General features: G+C 37.6%; 1 protein-coding gene across 5 annotated transcripts; it reads right to left on the bottom strand.

Moving 5' to 3' along the window:
* Window positions 1-40: 40 nt before the first annotated feature.
* Window positions 41-16,933, bottom strand: KYAT3 (kynurenine aminotransferase 3). 5 transcript variants are annotated; one of them, XM_039727075.1, is made up of 15 exons: window positions 16,786-16,863; window positions 14,368-14,413; window positions 12,318-12,409; window positions 11,950-12,008; window positions 10,601-10,745; window positions 9,120-9,269; window positions 8,329-8,415; window positions 6,662-6,784; window positions 6,450-6,570; window positions 4,976-5,052; window positions 4,093-4,182; window positions 3,325-3,511; window positions 2,224-2,297; window positions 1,699-1,785; window positions 41-324 (listed from the first exon to the last, which is right to left on the bottom strand). In XM_039727075.1, exons 3-15 carry the CDS (start codon window positions 12,405-12,407, stop codon window positions 262-264), a joined length of 1,353 nt encoding a protein of 450 aa, XP_039583009.1. In that variant the 5' UTR covers window positions 12,408-12,409; window positions 14,368-14,413; window positions 16,786-16,863; the 3' UTR covers window positions 41-261. The 5 variants fall into 5 exon arrangements, with proteins under 5 accessions (XP_039583009.1, XP_039583008.1, XP_039583012.1 ...); XM_039727074.1 differs by lacking the exon at window positions 16,786-16,863 and adding an exon at window positions 12,802-12,849 and having other exon boundaries at window positions 14,368-14,412; XM_039727078.1 differs by lacking the exon at window positions 14,368-14,413 and having other exon boundaries at window positions 16,786-16,933.
* Window positions 16,934-16,960: the final 27 nt, after the last annotated feature.

Here is a 16,960-nt window from a genome sequence, read left to right on the forward strand (position 1 = left end):
TTTTCTTTCAGTAAAAAAAAATTAATCCCATTGGGGTTTCTTTAAGAGAAAAACAATTTATTTTTAAAAGACTGAAAATAATCTCTGAGTTGCATTACACATACTTCAGTAAATCATTGTTCTAACTCCTCAGCAGGTATCAATAAAAAGTTATTTACAATGTTTATTCTTTACTGTATTAAGTAATTTTTTCTTAAATTTCCAATTTAAAAAACCCTACTATTAGATAGTTATACTATATGGAAGAGTTAATAAGAAAAATCAGCCTGTCTGTTTATTCCAGTTCTTCAGGATTACTTCAGCTGCATCTAGTGTGCTGTCTTTCTGCAAAACAAAAAACAGCACTATTACTGCAAGTATGGAGTTCCTGAAAAGAGTCAATCATGATTTTATAATCTCAAATCAATATTTGGTTGTTTCAGTTGCATCCTGTAAATATCTTTCCAGCCAGTTTTTCATTGACAGTTGTTAGGTACAAATCTAGACTATACAAAGAATTCAATGCTGATTCCATGAAAATATTTATTAGATATATTTAAAAGATATAATCTCAGCATTCATATTTTCCCAATTAATGAAAGCAATACTTACATAAATTCATGGCATTAATGCAGTGATGTAACTTAGCAGCTCTGGTTTGGAGACATGCTAGCACACTTTCCTAATCCCTGTGAGTACAGTTGGGATTTTTCAAACTCCTTGCAACCTTGTTATGCTGTGAACTACTTAAATATAATCCCTCCAAACTGTGTAGCTTGGCTCCAGCCTGCTGAGTCATACAGGCAGTCTAACTTGAAACCATTAGTGCTGTTTACCAGCCACAGGTACAACCAGTAACTTCATCCTGATTGTTACTGGCTCAGTTTTTTTACCATAGACTTTACAACTCATCAAAAAAAGTACGTAACACAAGGAGAAACTCCCCTTCATTACTGTTTCAGGCTAAGGCTCTGATCTCTGTACAGAACAGCTCAGGATTTGCACATGTTCCATTATGCTGACTCTGTTGTAGAACAATACTTAGAGCTTTGGGTTTATCAGAGTTTACCTACCTGTCCCCAAAGCCTTTCAGCCTTTTGGGAAACATACTTAGGGCTTTGGGTTTATCAGAGTTTACCTACCTGTCCCCAAAGCCTTTCAGCCTTTCAAGAACAGATTAACAGGGGGAAGAATATGTGCAAAGAAGGTGCTCACAAAATGGCAAAAATCAGCCAATTCAGTTTTCTTTTGTAATTTGGAGCTCATGTGTAACTCTGTATTTTCAGGCAAGTGAGCTAAATTTGAAGGTGACCTCTTCACTTTTTTTTGCTGTTGGACACTGAATGGACAGGGGGCACACACTCTGCTATACAGTTATTCTCTGCTCTGGATTACAGGTATGACATTAATTGATAGCTTACCTGTCTCAATAATTTTCACTGTCACCACTGGTCAAGAATGTTTTTTAAAATCAATACAATAAGTTTAAAAGGGCTACCCATCCAGTTATTTTCTGCCAATTGCCCTTCCTAGCCATGCCACCTACACTTATAGTGTAGAGTCCCTCAGCAAAAAGACAATTGAAGATACTTTGTGCTGAATTTTATATTAAACTAACTTTATGTTCCTAAAAGCTTTCAGTGCAAGAGATCCTGGGAAAATGTAAATCAGTCTCTTGCAGATTCCTGTACCGCACTGATTTTCAGGACACAAATTTACCTTAATGAAGCAAAAACGTATGTATTTTTCAAACTGTTTCTTTGTCTCAAGACCACAGAATGCTGAAAGAGGAATTGCTGACAGTTTCTGAAACATAAAACATGAATAGAATTTGTTTATTTAAATGTGTATAAGAAATCTGGTTTAAGCATGATGATTTTACTATTCTGTTTCTAGAACTCTCTCTCCCAACACGAGGGAAAGACAAGGTTCAGTTTTGTATGCACTATCTAGGCTTGTACTAAATTAAAATTACTTTTCTTAGGCAAAATACTTCAAAGGTACTTTTGTACAACTAACACTTAAGCATCCTAAAAAAAACCTACTGGGATGTAGCACCAACCTACAGTGTACATTTTCAATATACTTACAATATTTTAATCACACCATTATCAGCAACACCAAATAATATTTTGAATGGAACATCTCTACTACATTATTTAATAATGTAGTAGAGCACTTGCACTGCTCTTGCTTTCAATAGAAAAGCATTTCTAAAACTAGAATATGACTAAGACATCTTACCTTAGATGCTATCATCCATTTGACAAATTTATAATCATAAGGTTGTTTCTCATCTACATCAGAGAGATCCACATCTAAATGTAAAACAAATATGTTGTAAGATTTGCTAGACTCCAGTGGGAAGGCACTCATTAACAGCATTTTATTACAGTTAATACTTAAGAATGAAGATATATGTGTTATTTTAACATATAATTTTAAAATTATACTCTAAGAAGCAAAATAGGCCAACAGATTGAACCCTTCCTTGTGATCTGAGCACTTGTTTTCCATCCAAAGCAAATTCAGACATGTAGCTTAGAAGAAAGCCTCCAATGTAATACTCCAAGAAGTCCTGAAGTCTGGGCTATTGGGCAATCAGGGCTATGGAGGGTACTGAAGAGTGCAGTTATTGCATGGGCAGGAATAATCCCTGAAAATGCAGGGTTTTTTCATCTGTGAAACTGGGGTACCTAAAACTTCCTGACGCATGATTAAATTGTGATATCTTTCTGTGTTTAAACATTTCTGTCTGAATGACAAATGCCATTTAGACCAGTTAGTGAAAAAATGTAGAACTAAAAAATCCCTTCCCCTGTGTGAATTCTTCCTCTGAAGCTACCATAGCCTGAATTTTCAAAAGGTTTGTAAATTTTGGTAGGATTTTAGAGTGTTTAGAGATCAGAATGCTTCAAAGAACCTTTAGGATGTGACTTCAGATTAGGAAAAACAAAGAAACAAACAGAAAAAAGACCAGAAAGAGGAAAATACAAATGGTATGAACTCAGGCTATCCAGGTGCCTGGCTCTCAAATATTTTCATAATTATAGATGTTTTGAAAATAGGAAGGTTTACCGACCTCCTTTATCCTCTCTAAAAACTCGCCAAACCTTTACAAAACATGGACAACAAGCTAGGATCACAAATGCTTTGCTGAAGCTCATAATATCTACCTTACCAGCTAAGGTGAAACTGAAAGTTTCAATCCCAGTTAGTACCCTTGACAACATTATGCACACATATGTGTGCATATGAGATAAGAATATAGTTTAAAATCGAAGCTGAATTTTCCGATTAACCAAATTTACTTTCCACATGCTCTTTAATAAACTTTATACTGACTTAGGGTGGAAACATCAACAATCATAAAGTATCCTCCATCTGGAATGACAGGCTTTAGTCCAGCCTCTTTCAGTAGCTGAGCCATCCGATCACGCTTGCTCTCCAGCTCTCGAGACAGGGAGTAAAAATAGCAGTCTGGGTCATCCATGCGCTTGTAGTCCACCCAAAATGCTTGTGCCAAAGCCTCCTGGAAACATGAGGTCCAAAGTACTCATTAACACTCAGTACTCTCACAGACACTCCCACTTCCTGCTGAAATCATGGGAATTTTTGTTCAGTCCTGGCCCATATTAAGCAAATCACCACACAAATTACACAAGATACATCTGTAATCTGCTCGTTACTTTGTGCTGTGGCATCACCCAAAACACCCAATCTTTTTCTAGGCACTAATCATACACAGAAGTCAGAGTCCTGGACACAAGGGTTTACAATCTGAATTGAAGTTAAATTTAATTGTTTGATAATAATGTGCCATAGAATACTAGACACTAGTAGACAGAACTTTCATTTATATTTGCTAGGATACCATTAAGATTGTCATGTTTTATGCAACACACAGTTTGTAGGTACAAGATGACACAATCTGCAAGACTGATTTCTTTTTTTTAATGTCTGGTGAGCTGATCAAATTTGTTTCCTCTTTTTACACCCTAGAATATGTATCTTGACAACTAAAAATTCATTGTTGTGATTACTGTTTTATTACATGAGGCCAACAGCTTTCTTACACCAGAAAACAATCTCCTTTGCCCCGTCTGTACCTACCTGCAGTGGAGTTGGACAAGTATATAGTGTATTTTGGTGAACAACTTGCAAATGCTTGATCAGGTACTCAGGACCAATGGACCAACCAAGCTAAGGGAGGAAAGGATGCATATATTACACTTATGGGCAGTGCTGTTACTAAAAGATAAGAAATACTAAAAATTAGCCAATGTCTCAAGTTTTTCTATTTTAAGAATTTATTTTGATAAATTATTAAGAAAAAGCTGGTTTACACAAAGCTTGGCGTATGATACCTTTAAAAAATGGTAGATTTGAGACAACAGTTCTATTTTCCCTTATCTCTATCTCTCAGGATACTGAGCAAACTTTTAACTCTTAATATAACAAGGGTTAGAAATCCAACTGAACATTTATTAGAAATGCTGTTTCAAATTGGTTTAGAACCTTTCCATCTCTTAAGCTCCTGTGTCAAAGCCAGTTTGAATACAAAACAAAAGCTCACTACTGCATCATATATGCTGTGGTTCACTTTGAACACAGGTGATGAAGAATTGAGTTGCTTATTTATTTTTTTTTAAACTTTCTGATACATATTTAAAAGTAAAGATGGGAAAACTGTTAAGTTAAAATATCATAATATCCATGTTTTCACCAAGAATCTTTCTTGATTTTGAACACAACATACTGTGGTGGTTTTTTTAGTAATTTATGCTCACAAGAGTTTTTTAAGTAAGAGACAAGAAGACAATTAAGACATGGGTGTTAAAGATCAGTAATTGCTCCAACTGAATGGTATTGTCACATTTTGGAGACATGAAGATTTGCCAGAAACTTTCAGAACACAGGTCATAAAAACAGAGGTGTTTTTAGAGTAATAAATGCATTCTATATAATTTAACTCATTTATATTGATTCTTCTTACCTTCCAGCCAGTTACACTGTATGTTTTCCCAGCACTTCCTATAGTTACTGTTCTCTCCCACATACCTGGCAACGTAGCTGTACATAAAATAAAATTAATTTGGTACATATTCCATGTGATTTGAACAACTGCACTGCCCCTAGCTCAGAGCTGTATGTTCACTGCAGCATCTTAAGCAAACAATGAGAATATTCTAAAATTATAGCAATTGTAACAAATAAGAAAGGATATATGGGCCAGTGCTTTTTAGCATGAAAAGAAGGTAAGGATTAATCAAAGGAGAAAGAAGAGACAGAAAATAATAGGTACAGTTTGAAACCTACATGTTTTATCCTCAGCAAAAATGCACAATTATCCATAAGAAAAATATTATCTACGGAAAGGAGAAAGAAGAGATAGAAAATAAGAGGTACAGTTTGAAAACTACACGTGAAATTATCCTCAGCAAAAATGCACAATTATCCATAAGAAAAATATTATCTACGGCTACCCATTCAGCCCAGGACAGATTATTTCTGATGCCTGGTAATAGTACTATATACAACATTAACTCAGGCACTGCCTTTACTAGAATTGTCCAGTTCAGTGTCACTGGCTGTCTCAGACATCAGAAAAAGAAAATAATTTTCACAGAAATACATAGCTGTAGCTATTATAGAACTGGCAAAGGAGTTCAGTAATCTGCACTAGGTTAAATTGTTCTGAGGCAGTGGGAGTGATTCCACTAACTTCAGTGAAACCAGGAGCAAGTAAAACAAGAAGATCAAGAACCTGGCATCATAATCTGTTTTTCTGGTTTGTTCTTGCAATGGTGCTTTACCCCTGTAGCAACACTACCTGAAGATTTAACAGGCTTTCATACTGCACTTCCAGGACATACTGCACTGAACTGAATGTCCAGTATTTAACCCTGTCTCCATTCTTCAGAGGGACAGTGCTCATGCACTATCTCCAAAACGACCTTTATACTATTTTTTAGTTTTTATTTTTAGTTTTTTAGTTTTTTATAATTAGTGGAGCAAAAATAATTGTGTTCCTCATTGTCCATTTCCCTCATTATTATCTCTACAAAGCTTTGAGAAGGAAGTTCTAATTCCCATTCCTTCTATTAGTTCTTCAGAAAAGCACTGTCTAATACACATACAGTAATAGCAGCTATACTTGTCATGGCCAACAAAGTAACTGAATAAGGATGGCAAATTCATATGATCATAAGATGATGTGATTACAAGCATCAGTCCCACTGGTTTCTATGGATATGTGCTCCAAAGCCACTTAAGATCTTTGGAAATTCTATTTGGAAATTATTCTTTAAAATAATTTTTAGAAAAGAGAGGGGATCTCCTCCTTAGAGCCTAAACATTGAAAAATTTCAAAGCTTGAAGTATGAGCTTCTTCCAGCAAGCATTATCCTTGGGAGACAAGTTCACAGCATCATTCTACAACCCTTCTAAATGCCACAAAACATCAGTACCTATTTTAATGTGCTTATTCCCTTTATACACCAGCCATTCATACACCTCATCACTGATGCACAGGGTGTCATGTTTAATACAGAGATCAGCTATTACTTGGAGCTCTTCCAGGGTAAAAACCTGGGATACAGGAAAAGTAAAGGACAATACATTAAACACAATATTTAAGGCATTCTTTGAAATTAAAGTGGTGTTAAAGCAGCACTCTTACCTTGCCTATCGGGTTGTGTGGGGTATTCAGAATAATTGCTTTTGTTTTGGAATTAAATTTATTTGCAAGTTCAGCAGGATCTAAGACCCAATCAGCACTAGACGCAGAGTTTCCATCATTTTTCTAAAAAAACCAAAACAAAACACAAAAACCAAAACCACAATAAATTTATATGTGACTTTAATACAAGTTGCAGCCTAAAGAGAGCTGCTCAACTTATCACTCTCCAATACTTTCATAGCCATATGTGACAACCTATCCAATCTATCTTGCTCACCTAAGAGAAGGTTGTTCTAGGAACAGGTAAACGATTGTGACAGTGGCTGTCCTACTCTGGCCACTGTCTGTCTTAAAGCCCCTGCAGGAACTGGTTTCCAGGATCTTGTTGCACACATGCTGATTATTACAGTGTGTAAACCCCAGTCACATGGCAGGAGAGTTTACAGACTTGCCAGACAGTAGAGGAAATGTGTGCTTGCTTGACTGAAAAGACTGATCACCATTCAAGGTCTTTTCCTCCTCCTTAAACTAATGAAAATGGCCAAAGAGATAAAAATCTGTACTACTGAGTCTTTGGAGTTTATATACTGCCCAACACAAGTATCCCCAATGTATTACCAATGGTTAAGAAGTTTGGGCCAGTTGGAACAGGGAGCATGCAGCATGGTCACACTACCCTTGTGACAGCTGCAATGACTGGGAGAGGGCCAGACCAAAACAAGGGTGTGAAACAGAAAATGCTTGGAGGTGCCCTGTCATTTGAAACATCCCTAGAACCCAACACAAGTATCCCCAAGGTATTACCAATGGTTAAGAAGTTTGGGCAGTTGGTACAGAGAGCATGGAGCATGGCCACACTACCCTTGTGACAGCTGCAAAGACTGGGAGAGGGCCAGACCAAAACAAGGTTGTGAAACAGAAAATGCTTGGAGGTGCCCTGTCATTTGAAACATCCCTAGAAGATGGACTTCCAGAGGAACAGTCTCACCTACTCCCACTGCAGTCCTGGAGGTTTTGTCACTCTGTGTTGTTCTGGTTTCATGGTGTTCCTGCAACAGTGCTGCCCAAAGAGGCCCTCAGCCCTTCCCGTGCAAGGCTGCCAGCTGCACAAGGCACAGCTGGCATACAGAACAATCCTTGCAGGCTGTGGCATAATGCCAGCAGTACCAATTTGACAATTAACCCATAGCCTATTTAACAATAAAGGAAACAGTAATTCTTGTATGTATGGCAAACACATCTACTACATGATCAGTCTTTATTTAGCAAGCATACTTTGGAAAAGAAACTGTATTCTGTCATTGTAGGAATTGCTTCAGGGATCAGGAACCAAACCTTTTGAAAACCAACTGACAGAGAAATTGCACTGATACATGGATCCCCCTTCCATAATTTGCACTAAAAACTGAAGAAAGCAGTTTTAATCAGCTTTCAGAATGCACAAATTAAAGCAAATAAGAAACATTGTCGCACCTTCTCCAACAGTAATAAAATATTCTCTTTTGGATTATCAAGTCTCAGACTTACACTCTAGCAATCTATCTCATTTTTATGTAATTTGATATTACAAAAAATTATACAGAAAAGCATCATATAGGTGTTCATCAAACTGTATTGAACATGGATGAGAAACTTTATATAATTAGTAATTTTTAAAAGTTACTCACACATCTTAGTGGGATAAAAACAGGCTTTGCACCCGCCATCTTTACCATTGGCTCATAACAGTCATAAAATGGCTCTATTATTATTACCTGAAATGACAATCATCAGTTCAGAAACAAAGAGTTTACTGTGCATGACAGAACTATTCCAAACAAAAGAGAAGGGACTATTAGAGCAACAGAAAAGCAAGTTGAGAATACAATATACCAGTGAAACAAATGAAACACTGAAAGCAAAATATACAACAATACAAAAAGGTTTTGTCCACTATGGATAGAAATATTCCTGTAAAATGACTTTTTATATCATTGTCAAAAAGGCAGACATCAGTAATAGTGAAGAGCTGAGTCATGACAGCTAGTATGGTAACTAACAAACTTTTCTGCTACCTACACTGCCACCATGCACCTCATACACAATGGTTACCCAAACACCAATAATTCTTTGTGCCACCCTTAGTTGTCTGTTGCAGACATCCCACATGTTTTCTCAAATAAGAAATCAGTGTGTTTTGTGTCACCTAACAGTAACAGTGATAAAGAAACTGCCACAGATACCACAAGTGTGAAAAAAGGTGATTGTAAAATTGATGAGTGATAGGAAGACATCCAAAGGATAGTCTCCTAACCACAGCTTCTGAAACTGCAAGTCAGATGTACAACTGTAAAAAATCAAACCAATAGGGACAGAAAGAAGCCCCAACATTAATTTATATTTAGAAGTAGACAAATAAGAAAAAGGGAAAGACATTCATGTCTGTGAGTACATGTGAATATTTCCAGTAAAAACTTACTTCATCTCCCTCTTCAATTAGTGCCTGTATTGTACTAAACAGAGATCCGTAAGCTCCCACAGTCACCAGGATATCTGTGAGAGGATCAATCTTTCTTCCACAAACTTTCTCATAGACTTGAGACAAGGCTTTCACCAGTGATGGATGCCCCTCCCTGTTCAAAACAAAAAGAAAGTAATTGGAGTGTGCCTGACAATGTATAAAGCCTGTGTTTGGGGTTTTTACTATGTGTATCAAACGATGACATTTTGAATAGAAAAATACAACATTAGCCCTCAGTGTTAATAGCTGTTAACAGGTAACAGGGTTTAAACTTTTTGCACACTAGGAAAGAAAAGCTTGTTTTCAATTTATCTGTATCTACTCAGAAACTCTTTTTCTGTCTGGTGCTTTTTAATTTCTTTCATGTTATCACATCTCAGAGTGGGTCCAGATTGCCTATAGCCTAGCTAGGACAAGAGACAGAAGGAGAGAAGGGAATACTCTGACACTAATTTACCCTCAGCTGTTTTTGAGTCTCTTTCGGCTCCTTCTGTTTCCTTTCTTATCTTTCAACTAAAAGTATTTGGTGCAAGGAAAATCTTTTAATTGTATTTATATATTGCTGATAAATAGCATTTGTGATCAAAATAGTTATTCATATAGTCACATCCCAAACCTAATGCATGCAGACTCTCAGAGAAGAGGCAAAAAGTTATGTTGGAATATGCACACAGTGATACCATAACTACCAACACAGTTTCTGGACCACTGGCCTATCCAATGCTTTTCTGCCCCTGTTGCATGGGGCAGAAACATGGTCAGCTAGAAAAATACTTGATAGACTCCTTAGGGTCTTGTAGCAGTCCTGGCACATGATTCTTATTCGGGCAATATAACTTGTCCCAAAACAGAAGACAGACAAACCAAACAACGAACTGGTCATACCAAAACAGTAACAGTCCCCTGGAATACCCTGCCTTGGACAATGATAAATGCCATATACTCACACCCAGCTCAAGACAGAAACTCTACAAGTGAGCTTCAGAATGTGTAATAAATAAATTCTAGGGGCAAAAACTTCCTGTTTTCATCCCTTCCTAGTCTCCACTGAAACCTACTAAGTTCTGTTGGTGAATGTCTTCTTGATCCTAGAGGTGCTGTCTCAAGTGGTATCAAGTATTTCTTTCTCATTCTCCCATTGTACTGTTTGATTCATGTTCCCACTGACCAAAGTCAGAGGCAAATGTATAACCTAGACTCTTCAAACTGAATCAGCTCCTCAGAGACCTCCCAGACCTGCTCTACCATTCCGCTCTTGCTGAAGGATTCTGCCTTGAAGAAGCCTACATAGAGGAAGTCCATTAGTAACAGATAAGGCTACTAGGTGAACTTAATTTGGGACATATCTATGATCTATAGATAAAACTAATTTAACCTCATTTTTTCCCTTCTGGCACATTTTCCACTGAACCTGGGTCCTGGAGTTCCACAACACTTACAAAGCCTCGGGTGTACTGGTTCAGTCTGTCAACTGCTGCAACCTTTGCCAGCTCTTCTTTAACGTAGCTGGGAGGGGATATATCAGGAAGGCCTTGACCAAGATTAACTATTGAGGGATCTGCTGCCACCTTTGTAAATTCAACCCTGGAAGGAAAAGCATCTTAAAGTTAACATAACAGATAAAATTATCTTTTTATTCATTAGCACTAGAAAAGTATTTCAGTTTGCCAAATTTACAGCAATAGGAACAGGTTTAAGTAGAATGGAGAGCTGAGGGCTGAAATAATGTAAATGGTCACAAAAGTCAGAGGGCATCCAAGAAAAGATTGATGTTCTGCATCCACAGAATAACATTTCTGGTAGAAGTGTGCTCAGATGTGCAGATATACAAGCACATAGTTACTCTGGATATGTGCGCAAATTGAATACCAGGCACATTAAATCTCCTAAAGATTAAACTCAGTCAGTTGAAGGTGTCATTTAAACTACACAGTCACCTCAGACTGCTATAATTTTTTTAAGTAATTTTAGGCAACAGACTGTTTCAGGCTGCCTATTAACTGTTTCTAATAGCCTGCAGGATCCTTGAACAATTTTTCCTTCTTCCCTTCACAGGTCAGCTTTACATTTTACTCTTTCCTCCCTACTGAAATGTTAACAAGATTTAAAAAACAAAACAAAACAACCCTCTCCCCATCATAACACTTCCCACATATCATCACAGTCCTGTCAAAAATACAAATTGCTAAAAATTAGCTTGAGGCTGAATAATCAAAACACCTTGTGTATATGTACACACAACTAATGCAACACATACATACAACTAAGGTAAGCCCAAAATAGTCTTTTCACCAACTAAGAAAATTCCATATTTATCAGTGATGGCAATATTGCTGTAAGGCCAATTTAATACCTAGAAAAAGATGTATTAAAAATGATGAGCCAAATTATAAAACAAGTATAAGGGTTTATTATAAAACAAGTATAATGGCTTTAAAAAAATCTGACTTGGTTGGTAAACACAAATCAGGTGTAATTGAAATACATTATTCAACAGAATTAACATTTAAATTTGAAAAGCAGCTACCATGCCCATGAGTTATACTTGTCTTACATGGTTTAATAGATGAATAGAAGCCCAAGCCTAATATTTAAAGCACAAAAATAAAAATTAATCATAACTTTAATTGAATTTAATTCACCGCTTCTAAACAGGTGCTAAATATATTCCAACAGAAATAGCAACTGCCATGTATTTTATTATTAGCAATAATTTATTTTTTTTTGAAAGAAAATACATCAGCCAAGGACATTTTCTGAAATTTGCAGATATTTTCCTCTTACTTACCACACATTGCTATCAAGGCCTTCAATTCGTCTTGCATTTTTGTGTCTGAAGGGCATTGTCTGCAAGATCAAAACATGCAGACAGAAGGGTTTTGTTAAGAAGGACAAAGTATGATATTGTTGGATTCAGCATGAAAACCTTCCTTCATGCTCTCAAATATACCATTGCCAGCTGAATTCGGTAATTACACAGAATTATAGACATGTTCTCTCATTAAAGCTTCCATAATAGGTTGAATTCAGACTGACAAGAAAATACAAAAAACGTCCTAAATTCTCATTCATCATTACCTAAATCCACTAGTGCATCTCTAAAACATTGCATGAAATAAGAAATAGTTTTCTCTGTGGAGCTGAAGGAATACTTACTGCAGAGGTGGAATGTTTGATGGATCTGGAAAGCAAATCTGTTCTTAGCTTAATGCCACGGCAACAGAAGTTTCGTGAAGCAAGAAACATGCCTGCATAATAAATAAAAACTTACAGATTCTAGGAAGGAGTTCCTACACACCACTAAGCAATTTTAAGATAAGATCCGCTCCTCTTCCCCCAGTGATTTTGTTTCAATTAAGTAAGTGCTGCTTAATGATTACCTGGTCACAGATGTAAGCATAGAGGATGAAACTCTCTAATTGACAGGGCTGAAAAATGTTTCCGAGTGTCATCTCAAAGGAAGGTTTCCTTTATTTGAAAACATTGATCTTTCTTTTCTTTGAATAATAGGTAAGACTAAATGCAATTCAAGCTTCAATGTCTCTGTTAGAATTCTTGTGAAAATATGTTTGTGTAATAAAAATTGCTATTAAAATTGCTAATATAGAATAGAAAAAGAGCCAAATTTTTTAAAACTTACACATCTTTAAAACTTGTCTCCATTTCCAAGTGTTTCAAATCAGGTATGCTGAAATCAGGATAATTAAGATGACCAGTCACACTGGAGAGGGAGGCCTATGAACTTTATGTAACTACAATAAGTTTTGTCACAGTGACTTGGCAAACATTAAATATCTCCCACAGCTGAAAACAGCTAGAAAAGGCACTTTGTGTGGAGTAACATCACTCACAGACTGGAGAAAATGTGTCCTGTTAATTAATAACTATCAAAAAAGAAATAAAAACTGGTACTTCATGCAACTATTTCCAGAAGACACTTTAAAACATATATGTAAGATTACATTGCTACAATGACTGAAATGTGTTAGACACATGGAACCCACAAATCTAATGTCAGAAACACTGTAGCCACAGCAGAATAATTATTAACTTTGTTTTCCATCATTTGCTCATTAAACGGTACATAGCTTCTGTTTCCCCCCTGGCTTTGCTACCTGAGAAGTGGAAGAGAACAAAAAAAAAAGAAAAAACTATACTATTTGTATTAGAAACAGAGGAATGCCATTGCCTCTTAAAACAATACCATGAGAGCCTCGTGATAAAACATAAATCAACAGCACAGTAAAAGATGATGTTTTCATTAGAAGAATGCTTTTAGTCCAACAAGAAAGTTCCTTTACACTTATTAACTACGAGCCTCGTGATAAAACGTAAATCAACAGCACAGTAAAAGAAGAATGCTTTTAGTCCAACAAGAAAGTTCCTTTACACTTATTAACTAATAGAAAAGGCCAGTCAGAGATGCCTGAATGCATAAGTTTCAAAAGTATGCTGATTTTGCCTTTCTCTTACTCCTGTGCTACAAACTCAGTTCCACTTCTGAAATTAGGGTCTTTCTCACACACTACTGTGCTGTGGCCAATTAGACCTTCAGAATAGCCCCATAATCCCATTGCATTTAGCAATCTGCAAGTAAACAATTTATGTCATTTACAAGAAGAAACTCTGCTAGTCTGAGGACTAATAAAAGTAAACAGCAAGAAAATCTTTGACACTAGTCAGCAGATACTCTTAAAGACACAGAAGAAATACATGTGCTTAAAAAAAACCCAGAAAATCCATTTCAAGTGGTTTCTAATAATACCACTTAGCACATTCAAGATTATATTTGAGAATAACTATGCAAAATCAAAAACATTATTAAGGTCTCTATTGTTCCCCTTGTGTAAGGTTACAAAAACTACTTGTGCTGATGCTATCTTAAAAACATAACCGTGACATTGGTGCTATTCCCCAGGGTCAGGCCAAAGAGAGCACAACTCTTGCAGCCCACTGTGAACACTTGCAGTTGTTAGTGCAGAGAGACAAACATGCATATCTTTGCCTGTTTCATTTTGTATTGAGAAATATAAGACTTAAACAAAAAACATGCAAGCCTTACATGCAGAACTAACTTGTAAGTGAGAAAAATTACTGACAGTTGTAAATATTCCCAGCATTAGTGCCATGGTGCACAAAAACCAGAAACATTATTTGACACGAGGCAATCACACAAAACCACCACACTGCACGAGCAGCAGCAGACCTGTGTTAACTGTGGTGTGGTCAATCTCTGCAAGTGCCTAAAATACCTGAAGAAAAAAATTATGTCTACCTTTAATACCACAGAAATGTAGAAACTGTGAAAACTTTATGAGGAACATAATCCATTATGTTATGGAAATGACTTTGCTGAACAGCCTCAGTAAGAACGGGCACTGGCATGTAACACTTCTCCCACTGTTTCTATCTTTGTGACACTTTTCCAGTGAAAACTGAACAGCATTTGTTCAGACTCAAGAGACAAGACTACTGGGCATTAAATGAAAAAGCCTCCTATAACGTACTTTTATGACTTCTTTTATTTCTAAAAATGCCTCTTTTCTGATCTGTAACTGAGTACCTCCACTTAGACTTTAAGGATGTAAAGGGAAAGGCCTCCTTAACATAACCACATACACTCCCACACACTGATCTTAAAAAAAAAAAAAAGAAAAAGCAAGGCCTCCTCCTACTCTTTTTTTTTCCAAACACACGCATTCCCAGTATAATTTTACATGACATGTAAAGACACACTGCAGGCTCAAGAGAATTATTTCCTATTACTTTTACGATGAATGCACTCTCAATTATTACCCCCATATATGTTTTAGCACAGCCAAGTATGTATAAAACACATCAATGAGATGGTTTCTATTATCCTAAGCTTTTATCATTGGGATACAAAGTTTCTGCCAAATCAGGGAAGTTACACAATGCCAGGCAGCTAGAGAATTACTGCTAACACCATTTCAACCCTCTTCAAAATTTGTAAGGTTCTTCAAACACAGAAAATGCACTGATCTTTGTGGGGGAATTAAAAGGTAATATTAATTTCTTTCTTAGTCTTATTAATGTTTCTTTTTTCAGTCTTGGAATCAGACATCAGCATTTTGGCCAAGAGTCATGTCTGCTAAACCCAAAAATTAAATTAGGAATTATTTTCATCCTATTCTAATTTTCAGTGCTCTGAAGCATTCATGTAGTGAGTCCTCCTGGAATTCAGGCTTGCATATCCATAGAGAAAACAGGAAAATTAACATGTTAGAGGAAAAGGGATAACAAATTACTACTCCTACAGCTTTCTATATTTTTAGAGGATTGAGAAATAAGCAAGGCTTACAGAAAGATCAGTGCTGTAAATGTTTTTAGTGCAACTGGTAGCAACACTCTGGTTGCTAATTGGGTTGAAACACAGGTTTGGTACTTAAATTAGACTGGAAGATATAATTGGACTTGGTCATGTGAAATAGATTAATACATCTGTGCACTAACAATCATTTAGTTCATGCTGTGCTTTTTAACTGTCCCAGCATAGATACAATCTCTGAGTTGTAGGATCTTCTGCTCCCTGCACAGCTGCCCAGCCTCCTGGTCGTACAGTACCCTGACCTTGGGATGCTGCTGAACCTCTGGGGCATTTTTAAAAAGTTACAATTTTGTAATTAATTTATTTTTCTCCTTTGAAACAAAAGGCCAAATGCTCCTGATCCTTCATTTTTGAGCTTCAGTTATTCCATCTCTAAAAAAACCATGTCAGAGAGCTTGAACAACACTTGCTCAGACCCTTTAAGCTGCTGCATTTTTTCACATAACAAATAGTTTCATTTTACTGTGGATCCCCAGTGACAAACATTGCTACAAGCACTGAAAGCCTGTCTGCCACCACAGTAATGTCATAATGCGAATACAAATGTTATCTTTGTACTGGGTTTAATATTTTTAGGATACTCAAATCTGGAAAATGTTATACCTCGGCTAAATGCTGCCAAGACTTTGAAGGATTGTCTGTTCTTATTGTCTAGAGGATGAAAGCCTTGGAGAAAGAACAGGTGCCACCTTACCAGTGGAGGGCTCTCCAGGACTTTTTTTCCTACCACCTATATGCAATAGATGGCTTAGAAGTGTTGCCAAAATCACTGTACTCAGGGAAGTTGGGCAAAGGCACTGAACTTAAAATTTAAAACTTAAAACCTTCTGTATGAGGAAGATTTATCACAGCAGTCAACATTTTGTCACTTCTACTTCCATAATCTACAAGGAATGGAGCAAATTGTGCGCGGAGAAATAAATTGTACCATACGGATTAAGGAGCGAGATGAGGTTGTGGGGTTTTTTCTTACTTTTTTTTTTCCCCTCTCGTAGAGCAGCTCTACCATGCAGCCACTCTGTGTTGCGCTCACGCTCCCACCCACACGTGTTTGCAACCTGCAGCAGGGGCTGGGGCGGCCGGACCCTGCCGGGCACCGAGGCCGCCCGCCCTCACCCACAGGCCCCTCGGTCAGAGCCGGGCTTCCCCGGGCCCGGCCCGGCCGCTCTGCGGGACAACAAACGCGGCCACCCCGAGCTCGGGCTGGGAGCCGCCTCCCGGCAGGCGCTCGGCAGAGAGCAGCGCCTCGGCCCCGGCCGGCCTCGCCACACTCACCACCCCGACACCGCCTCCGCCGCCGCCGCGGTCGCTGCCGATGGGGCGGGGCCGCCCGTCCCACCGCCCTGAGGGGCGGGGAGCGCCCGGCCCTCCCGCTCCTCCAGTCCGAGGGCCGGAGAGCGCCCGTCCCTCCCGCTCCTCCAGTCCGAGGGCCGGAGAGCGCCCGTCCCTC

This window comes from Passer montanus, unplaced genomic scaffold (genome assembly GCF_014805655.1).
Source record: "Passer montanus isolate IOZ18808 unplaced genomic scaffold, ASM1480565v1 scaffold60, whole genome shotgun sequence".
Classification (NCBI taxonomy): Eukaryota; Metazoa; Chordata; class Aves; order Passeriformes; family Passeridae; genus Passer; species Passer montanus.